This window comes from Jaculus jaculus, chromosome 8 (genome assembly GCF_020740685.1).
Source record: "Jaculus jaculus isolate mJacJac1 chromosome 8, mJacJac1.mat.Y.cur, whole genome shotgun sequence".
Lineage (NCBI taxonomy): Eukaryota > Metazoa > Chordata > Mammalia > Rodentia > Dipodidae > Jaculus > Jaculus jaculus.
In genome coordinates this window covers 11,770,750-11,790,623 of record NC_059109.1, presented here as the reverse complement: position 1 = coordinate 11,790,623, position 19,874 = coordinate 11,770,750, and the positions used below count along the sequence as shown (strand labels likewise).

General features: G+C 42.7%; 1 protein-coding gene across 5 annotated transcripts in view; it reads left to right on the top strand.

Annotated features, from left to right (window-relative positions):
* The window catches only part of Znf318 (zinc finger protein 318), a 74,487-nt gene that overhangs the window by 8,438 nt on the left and 46,175 nt on the right, over positions 1–19,874 (top strand). For all 5 annotated transcript variants that reach the window (XM_045157836.1, XM_045157835.1, XM_045157832.1 and 2 more), the window contains exons 3-4: positions 12,665–13,286; positions 16,842–18,275. In XM_045157836.1, the coding sequence (XP_045013771.1) occupies positions 12,665–13,286; positions 16,842–18,275 (2,056 nt within the window). The remainder of the gene's footprint in view (positions 1–12,664; positions 13,287–16,841; positions 18,276–19,874) is intronic.

Genomic DNA, 19,874 nt, shown 5'->3' with positions numbered 1-19,874 from the left:
ACCTTCCAGCGAGTTGTTGGCCAGGGAGGTCACTGTTTTCCTTCAAAACATAGGCTATTGCCAAGGTCCTTGGTTTTCTGTGAGAAAGAGATGGTGAGACTATTGCTGAAGACTTTACATGCCTGAATGGCAGAGTCACTGAGAAATCAAGCTGGTGCTGAGCAGAAAACCTTCTCCCTGTAGACCAGCTAAGCTGGAAAAAGCTGCCCTGTACGCAGCCTTATGGGAGATCATCAGCAGTGAAAACAGTGGATGCTGGAAGCCTCATGATTAGCCAGACAGGCCAAATGACTGAACGAGTGCAATAGTGGCATGTCTGCTCTGGAGGAAACCAACTGCTCTTTAATTGGACTGAAGTTCTGCTCTATGGGAGGGAATATACATCTGGTACTGAAAACCTAATCATAAGCCTATAGCAGGGGAGGTGATGAGCCTTAGGGGTATAAAGCCTGCTCTTTTGTGGATAAATGCATATATTATATACATATTTGTTATTATATTTATTTATAGGTATGTATATGGCTGAAATATTTTGGTTTTATTGATGAAGGGTTTTGCTGTAGCCCAAGCTTATGTGGAATTTACTAGTTTCAGATTGGCCTTGATTAAACTCACAGCAGTCCTCCTACCTCTACCTCCCATGTGCTGGGATTAAAGGTGTGTGCCCCCCCCCCCCCATGTCTGGTGAAATATTCTATAATATTGGTAATATTCATTATGGGACAGAGCAAAGGCAGGCAGGTGGGGATAGCTGTGCAGGAAGTCAGGACTGCTGTTAACTGGTAATATTTACTTCAAAGTTCTAGTGGCTGTAGATGCAATGAAGTATTGTATTATTATATAACACTGAGGCTTCTGAAGGTAGGGCCTCAGGCTGTGTGACTACATCACTTAACCAAGTAACAGTTCTTGTCCTAAAGTCTACTTCTATTTTGGGAGATGATTGAGTAGGCGGTTTCGGTAGGTGGTGGTGCATCATGGTATGTTTCCTTCCTGCTCGCTGAGTTTTGAGGCAACTTTAGCGTTTCTTTCTTTTTTATTTTTATTTTATTTTTCAAAGTGAGGTCTTGTTCTAGCCCATATTGACCTGGAATTCATTATGTAGTCTCAGGTTGGCCTCCAACTTATGGCAGTCCTCCCATCTCTGCCTCACAAGTGCTGGAATTAAAAATGTACACCACCATGCCCAGCTCAACCATTTGTCTTAAGTTGTGAATATTTAAGTTTTCTCATAGGGAGTTTAAAACTGGAATCTTTCCAGAATTGTGTTTCAGAGAGAGATGTCTACTTTAGAAAACATGAACATAAGGTTATAAATGGAAGCTATATGGCTGCTACGTATATTTCTACTATCTACATATTTATGGTCCTTTCTCTTGTGTAATATGTGGGTAATTACTGCCCACCATAGACCATTGGCATGCAGTGACTGTAGTCATTAGCTATTAGGCTATTTCTCATAGGCCATATATTTTTTCCCTTGAGGCCCCAATATTCATTTTCTTTATTTACTGAATCTGTCAAGTCTTACCAGATGTGGGTGACAGCAAAGTTACCAGGGTCATGTTATATACTTAGCAACCCTAGAGCCGGCTATAACTTGTTTTGTAAAGGGAGTTATGTTCCAAGACACTTGGCTTCTAAAGACTAACGGATGTAAAGTCAGTTTCTTCTAGCAGTTACTACATCCAGTTACTTTAGACAGTAAATGTTCCACTTAGGGAATTAAAAAAAATTATTTATTTGCAAGGAGAGACAGAATGGGTGTGCCAGGGCCTCTAGCCACTGAAAACGAACTCCAGATGCATATGCCATTCAGTGCATCTGGCTTTTATGTGGGCACTGGGGAACTGAACCTGGTTCATTAGGCTTTGCAGGCAATTTCCTTAACCACTGAGCTATCTCTCTAGCCTGGGAATTTTTTTTTTTTTTCCAAGGTAGGATCTCACTAGCCCAGGCTGACCTGTAATTCACTCTGAAGTCTCAGGGTGGCTTCGAAGTCATGATTGTTTTGTGAGACAGGGCAGGCTGGCCTTAAACTCCTAATCTTTCACCCTTTTATCTCCACTATACGTATGCACCATCATACCTAACTCCGCATTAATGTTATAGATAATGGTAGAGTAGAATTTTTCTCTGCATCCTCTGATATTTCTAAGGGAAAAGAGACAGAAGTACTTTTCTCAGGGCATTTTGAATCTTCAGCAAAAGAAAAGAATGGAGAGTTTAGGCTCTGGGGCACTTTTGTTTTTTATTTTTATTTTTTGGTTTTTCAAAGTAGGGTCTCAGTGTAGCTCAGGCTGACCTGGAATTCACTATTTAGTCTCAGGGTGGCCTTGAACTCATGATGATTATCCTACCTCTGCCTCGTGAGTGCTGGGGTTAAAGATGTGTGCCACCATACCCGCAACACTTTTTTTTTTTTTGTTTGTTTGTTTTTTTGAGGTAGGGTCTCACTGTAGTCCAGGCTGACCTGGAATTCACTATGTAGTCTCAGGGTGACCTTGAACTCACGGGATCCTTTTACCTCTGCCTCCTGAGTGCTGGGATTAAAGGCGTGCACCATCATGGCTGTCTCATGATAAGACATTTTAAACTATTCGAAATATGATTAAAATAATATATAATTCACTCATTTGAAGTATATCTGATTTGATAACTTTTAGTATATTCACAGAGTTGTGTATCTATTACTACAACCCATTTTGTACTTTAAGGTTTGGAGAGACTTTATTAGATTAAGGGAAGGAAAGAGAAGGAAGTAAAAAGCAGGCAAAGGAGAAAACCAAAGTGCCCAGTGTCCATGAGGAAGGAAGTTGTAAAGAAGATATTCTTCTCTGAGTTTCCCAGCCAGTTGCAGCAATATGAAATGGGAATTTTGGGGTTCCTTGCCAATACACCAATGTACCAATAAATTTAGGGTACTCTGATTTTTTTTTTCTGATTTCTTCTGAATTTAAAGAACTAAAATCCATAGACCAGAGGGTAAGGTTTAGAGAGACTTTATTAGATTAAGAGAAGGAAAGAGGAGGAAGTACAGAGAGCTCCTGTCCTGAGGAAGAAGAGGGTTTAAAGACCCCAACTTTACTTTTTTTTTTTTTTTTTTTTTGAGATAGTGTGAGATAGAGTCTCACTCTAGCTGTGGCTGATTTGGAATTTACTATGTAGTCTCAGGCTGGCCCTGAATTCACAGTGATCATCCTAACTCTTCCTTTTGAGTGCTGGGATTAAAGGCGTGGGCCACCAAGCCTGGCATGTATGTATATGTGTGTATATATGTATGTATTTTTTTTTGCGTGTTTTTTTGAGGTAGGGTTTTGCTGTAACTCAGGCTGTCCTGGAATTTTGTATATAGTCTCAGAGTGGCTTCACAGCAATCCTACCTTTGCCTCCCAAGTGTTGGGATTAAAGTCATGAACCACCATGCCTGGCCATTTCTGGATTCTATTTTCTTAATGTCTAGAAGAGCACTGATACTTGTAGCCATTTCTCTTCATACTCTAATCCCAGCCCTAGGCAATCACTAATTTACTTTCTTCTATCAAGTTGCCTATTTTGGGCATTTAATGGTGTTATAGAATGTGTGATTCTTATCTTTCACATAATGTATTAAGGTTCATCTGTTTATAGCTATACATTACCTTTTTGTTGTTTTTGAAGTAGAATCTCACTTTAGGCCAGGCTGACCTGGAATTCACTCTGTAGTCTCAGGCAGACCTCAAGAACTCTGAGTGATCTTCCTACCTCTCTACTTCCTCAGAGGTGGTTTTTTAAAATATTTTATTTTTATTTATTTATTTGAGAGAGGCAGAGAGAGAAAAGAGGTAGAGAGAAAGAGAGAGAGAGAATGGGCATGCCAGGGCCTTCAGCCACTGCAAACGAACTCCAGATGCATGCCACACCTTGTGCATCTGGCTAACATGAGTCCTGGGGAATTGAGCCTTGAACCAGGGTCCTTAGGTTTCACAGGCAAGTGCTTAACCACTAAGCCATCTCTCCAGCCCTCAGTGTTTATTTTTTATTTTTTATTTTTTTGTGGTGCTGGGGACTGAACCCAGGGCCTTGCGCTTGCTAGGCAAGCGCTCATCCACTGAGCTAAATCCCCAACCCCTGATTTTTTTAAAAACTTTTTTCAGGTAGGGTCTTTATGTAGCCCAGGCTGCCCTTGAACTCACTGCGATCCTCCTACCTCTGCCTACCAAGTGCTGGGATTAAAGGTGTGCACCACTACACTGGGTTCCCAACTAGCATTACTTTTTTTTTTTTTTTTCTGAGGTAGTGTTTCACTCTAGCCTGTGCTGACCTGGAATTCACTCACTCCTTGCTGAATAGCATTACTTTTTTTTTTTTCTTTTTCTTTTTCTTTTTTAATCAGAGAGAGAGAGAGAATGGTCATGCCAGTGCCTCTTGCATGTGGCTTTCGTGTGTACTGGGGAATTGAGCTTGGGCCAACAGCTTTATAAACAAGTGCCTTTATTGAGCCATCTCGGCAGTCCATGTATTACTTTTTTGTTTGTTTGGGTTTTTTTGGAGTTAGAGTCTGGCTGTAGCCAAGTTGACCTGGAATTCACTAGTTTCAGAGTGGCCTTGAACTCACAGTGATCCTACTACTTGGGCCTCCCAAGTGCTGAGATTAAAGGCTTGTGCTACCATATTTGGCTGCATTACTTTGTCCTCCCCTCCCCTCCCCTCCCGTGCCCATTCTCCCTCGAACAAAATTAAAATATAAAAAAAATGAAGTTTCACTGTATAAGCCAGGTGTGGTGGCACATGCCTTTAATCCCAGCACTTGGGAAGCAGAAGTAGAGGATTGTGCATGCACGCGCTTTCTCTCTCTCTCTTAAACACACACACACTCTCTCTATGTGTGTGTGTGTGTGTATTTTTTTCCGAGGTAGGGTCTCACTCTAGCCCAGGCTGAACTAGAATTCACTATGTAGCCTCAGGGTAGCCTTGAACTCATGGCGATTCTCCTACCTCCTCCTCCCAAGTGCTGGGATTAAAAGTGTGCCCCACCATGCCCAGCTGGATTGCTATAATTTTTTTTGTTGTTTATTTTTATTTATTTATTTATTTGAGACAGAGAGAAGGAGGCAGAGAGAGAGAGAGAATGGGTGTGCCAGGGCTTCCAGGCACTGCAAATGAACTCCAGACGCATGCACCCCCCTTGTGCATCTGGCTAACGTGGGTCTTGGGGAATCGAGCCTTGAACCGTGGTCCTTAGGCTTCATAGGCAAGCACTTAATTGCTAAGCCATCTCTCTAGCCCTGGATTGCTATAATTTTGAGGCCAGAGCCTGAGACTAGCCCAAGTAAGCCTGGGCTAGAGTGAGATCCTTCCTGGAAAAAGAAAAAAAACAAAATAAAACCAAAAAAAATACATATATATGCATGTCTGTATATACATAGAAATGTATACATAAGCCACATTTTGGTTTTTTATCATTGGTGATTGGATAATGACACTGGATTTTGCTTTTGGTTACTAGGATTAATGCTGCTCTAAATGTTAGCACACACAAACTTCTGTGTGCACATTATGTCATAGATTGGTTTTGCTCTTGTTGTGGTTTTGCTTTTTTGGTGCTGAGGATTGAGTTCAAGGCCTGTGCCTGTTACAGAAGTGCTATATTACCAAGCTGTACCCCCAGATTTACATAAGTGCTCTATCACTAAGCTATACCCCCACACTTACATTTTAAAGTTGTTTAATGGAAATTCCTAAACAAAAATATAGATGGGCGACTACTTTGACATAGGAAGAGGACCAATGGGAAGGAAGAGTAGGAATAATAAAGGACAGTGGTGGAGTGAATATGATCAAAATATATTTATTATATGCATATATGCAAATGCCATAATGAAATTATTTGTACAATTAATGTATGCTAATAAAAACTTTAAAATTTTTGCTTGTGTGTGTGGTATATGCACATGTATGTACCCTTGTGTTAGCCTGAGGAGAACATTGGATATCTTGGATCTAGTGGGCATATGCAGCCTTGAGCTTGCCTCACCTTTGTGGGTCTGGCTAATGTGGAATCTGGAGAGTGGAACATGGGTCCTTCGGCTTTGCAGGCAAGTGCTTTAACCACTAAGCCATCTCTCCAGCCCAAATAATTTTTTAAAATTTATTTATATGTGAGGAGAGAGACAGAGCAGGCATACTAGGACATCTTGCCAGTGCAAATAAATTGCAGACACACATACCACTTTGTGTATCTAGATTTTTGTGGATTCTGAGGAATGGAACCCAGACCAGTAGGCTTTGCCAACAAGCACCTTTATATACTGAGCCATTCTTCCCAGCTCAATAATAATAATGATAATAATTTATTTTTTGGTTTATTTAGGGCCTTGAACTCACAGTGATCTTCCTACCTCTGCTTCCCAAATGCTGTGATTAAAGGCATGTACCACCACACCCAGTTTATAATAATAATAATTATTATTATTTTGGTTTTTCTTTTTTGAAATTTATTTTTATTATTTATTTGACACAGGGAGAGAGAGAATGGGCATGCCAGGGCTTCCAGCCACTGCAAATGAACTTCAGACACATATGCTACCTTGTGCATCTGGCTAACATGGGTCCTGGGGAATCGAACCTGTGTCCTTGGCTTTGCAGGCAACTGCCTTAACTGCTAAGATTCCTCCAGCCCTATTTTTGGTTTTTCAAGGTAGTGTCTCACTCTAGTCTAAGCTGACCTGGAATTCACTATGTAGTCTCAGGGTGGCCTTGAACTCACAGTGTTCCTATCTCTGTTTCCCAAGTGATGGGGGATTAAAGGTGTACTCTACCGTGCCTGGCAGTTGTTACTATTTTTACTTTTAGATTTTTTTTTGTTTTTGCTGAGGTAGGGTCTCACTCTAGCTCAGGCTGACCTGGAATTCACTATGTCATCTCAGGGTGACCTCGAACTCAACAGCAATCCTCCTACCTCCCGAGTGCTGGGATTAAAGGCATGCACCACCACGTCTAGCACTTATTTTTAGATTTTTTTTTGTGGTAGAGTCTCTAGCTCGGGCTAACTTGGAACTTGCTCTCTTGTCTCAGGCTGGCCTGGAATTTACAGCAGTTATCTTATTTATCTCTGCCTCTGCCTCCTGAGTGCTGGGATTAAAGGCATGAATTTTTTTTTTTTAATTTTTTATTTATTTATTTGAGAGCGACAGACACAGAGAGAAAGACAGATAGAGGGAGAGAGAGAGAATGGGTGCGCCAGGGCTTCCAGCCACTGCAAACGAACTCCAGACGCGTGCGCCCCCTTGTGCATCTGGCTAACGTGGGACCTGGGGAACTGAGCCTCGAACCGGGATCCATAGGCTTCACAGGCGAGCGCTTAACCGCTAAGCCATCTCTCCAGCCCAAAGGCATGAATCTTTAACTAAACACAAAAATATAGATGGACAACTACTTTGACATAGGAAGAGGACCAGTGGGAAGGAAGAGGAGGAATAATAAAGGACAGTGGTAGAGTGAATATGATCAAAATATATGCACATATGCAAATGTCATAATGAAATTATTTGTACAATTAATGTATGCTAATAAAACATTCTTTGTCTTTTTTTTTTTTTTTTTTTTTTTGGCTTTTCTAGGTAGGGTCTCATTCTAGCCCAGGCTAACCTGAAATTCACTACTTAGTCTCAGGGTGTCCTTGAACTAACAGAGATCTTCCTACCTCTGCCTTCTGAGTCCTGGGATTAAAGACATGGTGTTACCATGCCTGTTGCAGGCAGCTCTCTCCCTCCCTCTCTCTCTCTTTTTGTTTTTTGAGGTAGGGTCTCACTCTAGCACAGGCTGACCTGGAATTCACTATGTAATCTCAGGGTTGCTGTGAACTCTCGGCTATCTGTCTACCTCTGCCTCCCAAGGGCTGAGATTAAGGGCGTGGTCCACCATGCCCAGCTGAGAGTGGTTTTTTGAGAAGGGATTTCACTTTGGAGCCCATGATGACCTCAAACTCATGCTGATCCTTTTGCCTCAGCCTCCCAAGTACTGGGATTACCTGGTTTCATTTATTTTAATTTTTATTTATTAGAGAGAGAGAGAGAGAACAGGTGCACCAGGGTCTGTAGCTACTGCATATGATCTACAGACACATGGGCCACTGGCCTATGTACTTTCTGGGGAATGGAACCTGAGTCCTTAAGCTTCACATGCAAGTGCCTTAACCGCTAAGCCATCCCTCCAGCCCTGGTTTAATTTTTTTGTTGTTGTTGAGATAAAATTACAGGCTTCAAATACCAGAGAATATTTATTTCTATGATTTTTTTAAAGTTTTATTTAAGAGAGAAAAAGAGCCGGGCGTGGTGGCGCACGCCTTTAATCCCAGCACTCGGGAGGCAGAGGTAGGAGGATCGCTGAGAGTTCGAGGCCACCCTGAGACTACATAGTGAATTCCAGGTCAGCCTGAGCCAGAGTGAGACCCTAACTCGAAAAACCAAAAAAAAAAAAAAAAGAGAGAGAAAAAGAAAAAGAGGCAGATAGTGTATATGTCAGGGCCTTTAGCCACTGCAAACAAACTCCAGATGCATGCATCACCCTGTGCATCTGGCTTACATGGTTCCTGGAGAATTGAACCTGGGTCCTTAAGCTTTGCAGGCAAGTGCTTTAACCACTAGGCCATCTCTCCAGCCCTGTTTCTATGATTATTTTTGTTAGTTTTGATTGTTTATTGATTATTCTTCCTTTATCATCACATCATGTTCTATATACAGATATGTGTGTGTGTATACATACATATATATATGTATACACACATATACACACATACATACATATATACATCATCATGTTCTAGAATGTCTTTTCTTTTAAAGACTTATTTTAAATTTTTTTTTTATTTTTTGAGAGTGACAGAGAGAGAGAAAGGCAGAGAGATAGAGAGAGAGTGGGCATGCCAGGGCCTTCAGCCACTGTAAATGAACTACAAACACGTGCATCCCCTTGTGCCTCTGGCTAATGTGGTCCTAGGGAATAGAGCCTCTCACCAGGGTCCTTAGCTTCACAGGCAAGTGCTTAACTGCTAAGCCATCTCTCCAGCCCTAAAGATTTATTTTTATTTATTTATTTGAGACAATGAAGGGGTGAGGGAAGACAGAGAGTGAACGTGGACATGCCAATGCCTCTAGCCACTGCAAACAAACTCCAGATGCATGTGCCATCATGGGCATCTGGGACCTGGAGAATCAAACCTGGGTTCTTAGACTTTGCAGGCATGTGCCTTAACTGCTTAAGTCATCTCTCCAGTCCTGTCTTTTTTTTTTTTTTTTTAGGTAGGGTCTCACTCTAGCCCAGCTGACTGGAGTTTACTATGTAATCTCAGGGTGACCTCAAACAAATGGTGATCCTCCTACCTCTATCTCCTGAGTGCTGGAATTAAAGGCGTGTGCCATCATACCTGGCTTCTGTCCACTTTTTTTTTTCTGTCTGTTTAAAAAAAATTTTTTTTTTAATTGACAACTTCCATAATAATAGACAGTAACCCATGGTAATACCCTCCCTCCTCCCACTTTCCCCTTTGCAACTCCACTTTCCATTATACCTCTTCCCCCTCTCAATCAGTCTCTCTTATTTTGATGTCATCTTTTTTATTTGTTTGTTTGTTTGTTTTTCAAGGTAGGGTTTTGCTCTAGCCTAGGCTAACTTGGAATTCACTATATATTGTCAGGGTGGCACAGCGAACCTCCTACCTTTGCCTCCTCCGTAGTACTGCTGTTAAAGGTGTGTGCCACCACTCCCGGCTTCCATCTTTTCCTCCTTTTATGATGGTCTTATGTAGGTAGTGTCAGGTACTGCGAGGTCGTGGACATCCAGGACATTTTGTGTCCGGAGGAGCATGTTGTAAGGAGTTCTGCCCTTTCCTCTACCTCTTCCGCAATGGATCCGGAGCCTTGGAAGGTGTGATAGAGGTATTTCAGTGTTGACTCCTCCTCAGCACCATGGTGCATTCTGAGTCATTCCAAGGTCACTGGCATCTGAAAAGAGAAGCTTTTCTAATCAAAAGTGAGATTATGGGCTGGAGAGATGGCTTAGCAGTTAAGCGCTTGCCTGTGAAGCCTAAGGATCCCGGTTCGAGGCTCGGTTCCCCAGGTCCCACGTTAGCCAGATGCACAAGGGGGCGCACGTGTCTGGAGTTCGTTTGCAGAGGCTGGAAGCCCTGGCGCGCCCATTCTCTCTCTCTCCCTCTCTCTGTCTTTCTCTCTGTGTCTGTTGCTCTCAAATAAATAAATAAATAAATAAAATTTTAAAAAAAGTGAGATTAGCATTAATATATGGGTATGAGCTGGGCTTGGTGTCACATGCCTTTAATCCTAGCACTTGGGAGGCAGAGGTAGGAGGATCACCGTGAGTTTGAGACTCCATCTAGGTCAACCTGAGCTAGAATGAGACCCTACCTCTGAAAACAAAAACAAAACAACAAAAAATAAATAAGAGAAGTGCTTATTGGGCAGTTTGGTGCGCATAGCATATGCATTTAGCCAGACACCAGCAGAATTTCATCCCTAGGGCTCATGAATACCCCTGTTGTAGGTTTTCAGTATCAGGCATATATTCCCTCCCATGGAGTGGGCCTCCAGTTCAGTTAGAGAGTGGTTGGCTTGCCCTATAACAAGCATGCTACTGTTGCACCCATTGGCTCATTTGGCCTGACTGGCCAAATTTAAGGCGGGGGAATGAATGGTTGCACCAGGGCCTCCAGTTGCTGCAAATTACTCCAGAAGCATGCACCACCTTGTACATCTGGCTTATGTGGGTCCTGGGGTATCAAACCTGGGTTCTTTGGCTTTGCAAGCAAGCACCTTAACCACTAAGCCATTTCTCCAGCCCTGGTTTTACTTTTTTTTTGAGATAAAATTACAGGCTTCAAAGACTAGAACATCTTTATTTCTATCATTTTAAAATGAGAAACTTTGTTCTCTTAGGACATATAAAAACTGTAACCATAGTGCCCCAAAAGGTTAGGTCTGTTGTGTATGGTGTAAAGCTCTGAGTTGAAAGGAAAACTGTCCCATCCTGATTTTATTTTATTTTTTTGTATGTGGTCTTTTGAGGTAGGATCTCACTCTAGCCCAGGCTGACCTGGAATTCACTTTTACTATGTAGTCTCAGGGTGGCCTCAAATTCATGGCAATCCTCCTACTTCTGCCTTCTGAGTGCTGGGATTAAAGGCATGTACCACCACATCTGGCTCCATCCTCCATCCTCCATCCTGTATTTTTATTTTCATGCCATAATGATCTTAGACTTTTATATTTCAATAAACAAATATGCATAATGAAGGGTTGGAGACATGACTTAGTTAGGCGCTTGCCTGCAAAGCCTAATGACCTAGGTTTGATTCCCTAGGCCCTGGTGTGCCCATCCCCCTTCTCCTTATAAATAAATAAAATAATTATAAAAAGTAAAAGAATTAATGTTTACTGAAGGTGGACATTGTGGTGCACCCCCTTACTCCCACCAGAGGTAGGAGGATCATTGTTTGAGGCCAGCTGGTAACTACATAGTGAATTTCAGGTAAGCCTGGGCTACTTACTGTAAGACCCTACCTCAAAAACTTTTTTTCTCGTGTGTGTGTGTGTGTGTGTGTGTGTAGGTAGTGTGAGTCAAAACCTTACTTATTTCTAAATCTGAGATTACCAGAGTTCATGAGAATATCCAGGAAAGGCAGGAAAGAAGGCGATAGGGAGTATTTTTTTTTTTTTTTTTCCTGAGGCAGGGTTTCGCGCTAGCCCATGCTGACCTGGAATTCACTCTGTAGTCTCAGGCTGGCCTTGAACTCACAGCAATCCTCTTACCTCTGCCGCTAGACTGCTGGGATTAAAGGCGTGCACCACCACGACCGGCTAGTTTTAAGGTTTTAAATTATGTAGTGAAACTCCTTTTTTCTCAAGTGAAATATGATATAGATCATTAATGTGTTATTTAGTTGAGCCTACGAAATTTAAATGGGGTAGAAATCCTGGAGCCTTCTGGTTCTGCTGCTTTTTTTTTAGTCTCACTCTAGCTCAGGTTGACCTGGAATTCACTATGTAGTCTCAGAGTGGCCTGGAACTCATGGTGATCCTCCTACCCCTGCCTACCGAGTGCTGGGAATAAAGGTGTGCGCCACCACACCTGGCTTCTGCTTCTATTTTATTTACTCTTTCCTTTAGCTCCTGATTTTTAGAATTTCTGTGGGGCCTGAGGGTGCAGTTCAGTGGTAGAACTTTTTTTCTTTGTGTGTGAGGTCCTGGGTTTTGTCCCTAAGCCAAGGAAAAAACATAGTTTGTGCTGAGGTATTGGCTATCCCATCTCTTTTTTGCAGGCTTAAGGCAGAAATAAAAGGCCCTGGAGGATATGAGTTCAAGGCCACCCTGAGACTACATAGTCAGCCTGGGCTAGAGTGAGACCCTACCTTGAACCACCCCTCATCCAAAAAAAAAAAAGCTCTTGTCACAATGTATTAGTACCTCATGCTTACAAGCAGAAACTGCTTGTGACCCTCAGGAAATGGAGAGGGAATGTTCTGTGTATAATAACCTCTACATTTCATAATTTCTGTCTTGCCTTGAGCATTCTGTAGTCATTTCTCTTGCCAAATATCAATCTTTTAGCCTGGTGTGGTCTTGTTCTTACCAAGTTCATTGTTTTCAGTAATGCTTGTCTCTTTCCTCAGGGATGACCTGACTGATGATTCTGTCTTCTCTCGAAGCTCTCAATGCTCTCGGGGTCTTCAGCGGTACATTTCTCGGGAGGAGCGGCCTCTTAGTCCCTTGGGACAACTTGAGGACTACCGAACAAGAGAAACTTTTCAGCAGCAATCTGAGTATAGTTCTCATATCAATTGTCATGATGAGCTGTTGTGGGGAACAGAACGGAATAGAGACAACTTCAAAGGATCCTACTCTTTACGGACTGAGGAAAGGAGCAGGGAGGCCAAAAGGCCCCGTTACGATGACACAGAGAATATCCACAGCATGGGAGGGGATCATGCAGGTTTTATGTCAGGAACTCACAACTATCAACATAGACAAAGCCCAAGTCCTAGGTTTCTGGATCCTGAGTTTCGGGAACTGGATCTTGCCAGGCGAAAGCGAGAAGAGGAGGAACGAAGTAGGAGCTTGAGTCAGGAGCTGGTGGGAGTTGATAATGGAGGCACGAGCTGTTCCATCCCTGCATTGTCAGGTGTCTTAACATCGGAGCCAGGATATGCTTTGCACCGGCCTAAGGAAGTATCTGTGATGCCTAAGTCCATTTTGAAGAAGCGAGTTGAGGTGGACATGAAGCCTTCCATGCAGGTCTTTGTTGCGTTTCTTTTTTTAGTTTCTCTGATATCATTTAAAAAATATTTGTTAGAGAGAGAGGCAGATAGAGAGAATGGGCATGCCAGGGCCTCCAGCCATTGCAAACGAACTCCAGATACATGCACCACTTTGTGTATCTTTACATGGGTACTAAGGAATTGAACCTGGGTCCTTTGGCTTTGTAGTCAAGCACTTTAACCATCAAGCATCTTTTTAGACCTCTAATATGATTTTTTAAATATTATTTATTTGCAAGGAGAGAGAGAGAGGGAGAAACAGACATAGACACACACAAGCTATCTTTCCCGTCATGTAATATTTTTTTAAAAAATATCTGCTAGGCATGGTGGTGCATGCCTTTAATCCCAGCACTCGGGAGGCAGAGGTAAAAGGATTGCTGTGAGTTTGAGGCCACCCTGAGACTACATAGTTAATTCCAGGTCAGCCTGAGCCAGAGTGAGATCTTACTAGAAAAACAAAAATAAGTAAATAAATAAATAAATTGTTATTTATTTGCAAGTAGAGAGAGAAAGAATGGGTGCACCAGGGTCTAATGCCACTGTAAACAAACTAGATGCATGTGCCACTTTGTACATCTGGCTTTTGGTGGGTATTGAGGAATTGAACTCTGGGTCTTAGGCTCTGAAGGCAAGCCCCTTTAAGTGCTGAGCCATATCTCCAGACCCTCTTTGTTTAAAAAAAAATTACTCATTTATTAGAGAAAGAGCGAGAGAGAAAGAGGCAGAGACAGCCATTGCAGATGAACTCCAGGCACATGCCCCACTTCGTGCATCTCGCTTTATGTTGGTACTGGGGAATTAGACCCAGGTCGTTAGGTATTGCAGGCAAGCACCTTAATTGCTGAGTCATCTCTCCAGCCCGCTTACCTTTTTTTTTTACTTAAAAAATTTTTTTAAAAATTAAAATAAAAAAATTTCACTATGTTGTCTCAGGGTAGCCTTGAACTCACTGTGATCCTCCTACTTTTGCCTCCTCAGTACTGGGGTTAAAGGCGTGCACCACCACACCTGGCTGTTTTTCTTTTTTTTTTTTCTGTCCTGGTAGGGTTTTGGAATTCACTGTGTAGTCTTAGGATAGCCTTGAACTTTCGGCTATCCTCCTATCTCTGCCGAGTGCTGGGATTAAAGGAGTGCACCACCACGCCTGACTTTTTTTGGGGGGGGGGTGGTTTCGAGATAGGGTATTACTCTAGCCCAGGCTGACCTGGAATTCACTATGGAGTCTCAGGGTGGCCTTGAACTCAGGGAAATACTCCTACCTCTGCCTGGAATAGACTGAGACCCTACCTCAAAAAAAAATTTTTTTAAATTTATTTTAGAGAAAAACAGAAAGAGGCAGAGAAAGAATGAGTGTGCCAGGGTCCCCCACTGCAAATGAACTCTGCATGCGCCTCCTTGTGCATCAGGATTACGTAGGTCCTAGAGAATCAAACTGGGATCCTTTGGCTTTGCAGGCAAAGGCCTTAACTGCTATGCCGTTTCTGCAGCCGTGTTTTGGTTTTTTTAAATTTATTTATTTATTTATTTATTTATTTATTTGAGGTAGGGTCTCACTCTAGCCCAGGTTGACCTGGAATTCACTATGGAGTCTCAGGGTGGCCTCGAATGCACGGTGATCCTCCTGCCTCTGCCTCCTGAGTGCTGGGATTAAAGGCGTGCGCCACCACGCCCGGCTGTGTTTTGGTTTTTTGAGGTAGGGTCTCACTCAAGCCCAGGTTGACCTGGAATTCACTATGTAGTCTCAGGGTGGCCTAGAACTCATGGTGATTCTCTTACCTCTGCCTCCCCAGTGCTGGGATTAAAGGCGTGTGCCACCACGCCTGGCTTAATGTTTTATTTTATTTATTTATTTGACAGAGAGAGGGTGTTGGGGAGAATGGGCACGCCAGGGCTTCCAGTCACTGCAAATGAATTCCAGGTGCATGCACAAGGCATCTGGCTAACGTAGGCCTTGAACCTGGGTCCTTCAACTTTGCAGGCAAATGCCTTAACTGGACTGGAACTCCCTCTGTAGCCCTAGGCTGGCTAGGAACTCATGGTAATCTTACTACCTCAAGCTCCCTGATGCTGGGATTAAAGGTGTATACAACCATGCTCAGCTTTTTCTCTCTCTTTCAAGAGAAAACAGAATATATGAATTGTAGAACATGAGACCAGAAGTCAAAGTGGTTCTGATTTTGGACCCTCTTCTGCCACCAACTTGTTTGAATTTTAGATAGGTTACCTCACATCATTCCTGAGCTTCGTATCTCTTCCTTGCCTAAGAAAAGATAGTTAGACAAGACCACTAATTTAGGCAAGTGCTTCAGAACAGGATTTTAAACATTTTTGATTTATTTGCAAGCACAGAGAGTAAGAGTAGAGAGACAGGGCTGTAGAAATGGCTTAGCAGTTAAGGCACTTGCCTGCAAAGCCAAAGGATCCAGGTTCGATTCCCCAGTACCCATGTAAGCCAGATGCTATAAGGTGGTACATGTGTCTGGAGTTTGTTTGCAGTGGCTGAAGGCCCTGGCATGCCCATTCTCTGTCTCTGTGTGCTTCTCTCTCAAATAAATAAAAATAAAAAAAAATACTAAAAAAAAAAAAAAAAAAAGAGAGAGAGAGTTGGCATGCCAGGACTTAAATCTACTGCAATTGAACTCCAAGTGTACGTGCCACCTTATGCATCTGGCTTAACATGGGCAGTGGGAAATCAAACTTGGGTTATTAGGCTTTATAGGCTGTGCCTTAACTGTTGAGCCATCCTTCTAGGCCCTGAAACAGGTTTGAAGAGCACTTAAGAGAAACAAGGGAGGCTAATCAGGTAGGGTTCTAGTTTCCTGTATTCACTTAAAGCAGCACCAATTTTATGTTTTGTCACAGCTATGAAAAGCTGGGCATGGTGGCATATACCTTTAATCCCAGCAGTCAGTAAGCAAAGGCAAGGGAATTGCAGGTTTGAGGTCAGGCTGATCTACATAGTCCAGATGAGCCCTGAGCTACATAACTAGACTATGTCTTGAGAAACAGCTCCCCTCTCCACACATACACAAAGAGAGAAAGAAAGGAAACAAGAAAGAAGAAATGAAAACAAGTTAGGGAGAATCTCTGAAATTTATTTGGGAGAGAGAGAGAATGGTTATGCCAAGCCCTCTGGACCCTTCAGACAAAGTCCAGACACATGTGCCACCTGTACATCTGGCTTACATGGGTACTGGGGAATTGAACTTGGGTCTTCGGACTTCACTGGCAAATGACTTAACTGCTAAGCTATCTTTATAGCTCTTTAAAATCCTTTAATTCAGGAAGGATCTTTGATAGACACAAATGGGCAAAGATAAGGCTTCCCTCTATTCTACTTCATTTTCTGTTTTTCCTTGATGCAGCAAAGACCTCTGGATAGATGGAGATTCATATCTTGAATTTAGTAAGGATTAATTCTCCTTCTTTTTCTCTATACTTACATTTCCCCCAATGAAGAAGCATTTGTCTCATTTACTAGTGTTTTGGGTTTGTTAGTGTGGACTAAATCAGTTGTTTGTCTTTGCAGCTAGAGAATTTTTCCAGCAGTACCACCTCCAGCCAGAATTGCCCTCTCTATTCTGAACACTCATCTCTTCCACTAAGTGGTGCTATTGCTGCTTTTGCCTCAGAAATTGACAGTAATGGGAACACAGTGGAGACTGCTCTCAAGGAACCTCATAGTACTCGGTACCAGTGGGGTCCCCTCCCTGAGGTGTCCAAAGACAACAATCCTCTCAGAGAACAATTTGAAAGTTTTCGGTGCTTCAAAGAGAAGCTGGATTCAAAGGCTGAGGGACTTGAGCAACACAGTGACTTCTTACTGCCCCATGAAAGAGTTGGCCAAGATGGCAGTGGCTTTTCCCAAATTCTGAACATGTTGGCTGATTCTACCAATGCACAGGAAAAAAGACGATGTAGCTTCCCTGACATTGAGGATGAGGAGAAATTTCTCTATGGGGATGAAGAAGAGGACTTAAAGTCAGAATCCCCACCAAAGTCCCTTGTGGATCCGGAGAGTGAAGTTATGAGGCAGAATACAAGCCCCTTTTCCTCTTTGGCTCCAGCTACACAGCTAGAATCACTAGAAGAGACTAACCCAGAATATGCCAAAATTCATGATTTGCTTAAGACCATAGGGCTGGATATTGGCGTAGTTGAGGTTAGTAAGATGGCTGCACGCACCCAGGAACGACTTCATGGCAAGAAGCCATCATCACGCTCTTCAACAGATCGTCGTTTCTCTGTTGACCAACACTTTTCAACTGACCGTTGTTCCTCAGTTGACCAATGTTTTTCAGCTGATCAGCGCACCTCAGATCCCCATAGACTGGAGAATACGGAGGTATATCATAGTAGTACCCACTCCCTAGAGATTTCCCCTGCACATCCAGCCTCCCCTGTGGATCCTTACCTGCTCACAAAAAACAGGTCTCCATTCCTAAAGGTTGATCATCCAGTAAGTCATATTTCAGGATCAGAGGTAGTTGGTAGTGGGTTTCAATCGTCTGTTGCAGTTAGGTGCAGGTTGCCATTAGTACCTTCTGCTCCAATGAGACTTCCACACCCTGCTTCTTTATCTCAGTTTCATATGCCAAGGGCATCACAGTTTGCTACAGCTCGGATACCTCCAAACTACCATGGGTCTGCCATTCCCTCTGCCTCTTTTGAAGCCTACAGGCACTACATGGCATATGCAGCCTCAAGATGGCCCTTATACCCTGCCTCTCAACCGTCAAACCACCCTCTACCTGAACCACACAGGACATCAAGCAAAAGCATTACTCATACTCGTCCCAATCTCCGTGTAATCCCTACGGGGAGTTATGCTTATCGCAAAAAGAAAGCGAAAGGCTTAGTTCCTGCTGCTCAAGTGCCTGCTCAAGTGTCTATTCCACCGCTCATGAAATGTAATCCAGAGAAGATCTCTGATGAGAAGAACCGCGTTTCCCAGAAGCAGAAGGTGATTATTAGCTTTGGACATCCCATGTCTGAGTTTTCTGGGTTTTTTGCTTGTTAAAATACTTGCTTATTTGAGAGAAAAAGAGAATGGACACACCAGGACCTCCTTCCGCTGCAGACAAACTCCAGATGCTTGTGCCACTTTATGCATCTGGCTTTATGTGGGTACTGGGGAGTTGAACCCAGGATGTCAGGCTTTGCAAGCAGGCATTTTTAACCACAGTGGCATCTCTCTGGCCGTGAGTTTTCTATTTAACAGTAGTTTGTACCTGTCCTTTAGAGGGAGTTAAAAATTTGTAAGGCCTTTTTACTTTAAACCATTTAAAGGTTGTCACCATTACTTAAGTAATGTGTATAGCAGTCTCTTTGATTTTCTTATGCTTTGCCATTGCAACGGAACAAGCAATGGGGGAAGTTGAACCATAGGTTCCACAATGTGACTGCACCTCTTTTTAAAGTTTATTTCTCTGTTCATATTGATGGTCTAGAACACTTACGGTAGAAGCTATGGACTTTCAAAGTCCAATATTCTCATTTTTTGAGTTTTTTCCCCAATTTAAAGACATCTAATCCTTGAAAAAAATACTTCCTCTAATTTTATATAGTATTCATGTACTTTGAACTTCAGTTGGAAAGGGGAATAGGTTCAATGAAGACAAAAATTAGACTTCAGGGCAGTGGAGACTGAGTACTTTTTTCTTACTTTCCTTTTAGAATCTTGCACTTAAGTCAGGGCTGATATAACATGAGTTTTTTTTGTTGGTTTGTTTTTGTTTTTCAAGGTAGGGTCTCACTGTAGTCCAGGCTGACCTGGAACTCACTATGTAGTCTCATGGTGGCCTTGAACTCACAGCAATCCTCCTACCTCTGCCTCCCAAGTGCTGGGATTAAAGGTGTGTGCCACCATGCCCAGCTACATGAGTTGTTTTTTTTTTTTTTTTTTTTTCCCCCTGAGGTAGGGTTTCTCTCTAGCACAGCCTGACCTGGAATTCACTGTCTAGTCTCAGGGTGGCTTGAACTCACAGCAATCCTCCTACCCTTGCCTCCCAAGTGCTGGGATTAAGGTGTGTGCTACCACATCTGGCAAATTTTATTTTTATTTATTTAGAAGAGAAAAGCAGATAGAGAAAATGGGCACATTTGGGCTTCTAGCCACTGCAGATGAACTCCAGACACATGTATCACCATGTGCATCTGGCTTGCATGGGTACTGGGGAATCAAACCTGAGTCCTTAGGCTTTGCAGACAAGTGCCTTACCTGCTAAACCATCTTTCTAGCCCTTACATGAGTTTTCTCACTGGCCTATTAAAGCAAGTCAGATTTGGTTTTGTCCATTAGGTGTTAGTAACATGGTTAAAATACTCAGGACAGCTACACCTATATTTTTATTTTTTATTTATTTACAAGCAGAGAGAGTGAGTATGGGTACACTAGGGCTGCCTGCCACTTCAAAGGAACTCCAGATGCATGTATCACTTTGTGCATTTTGGGTACTGGGGAATTGAACCCCAGCCAACAGGCTTTGCAAGCAAGGGTCTCTAAGTGCTGAACCCCTCCCCAGCCCATATACCTGTATCCTCTATTTTAACTGTGTGAGTT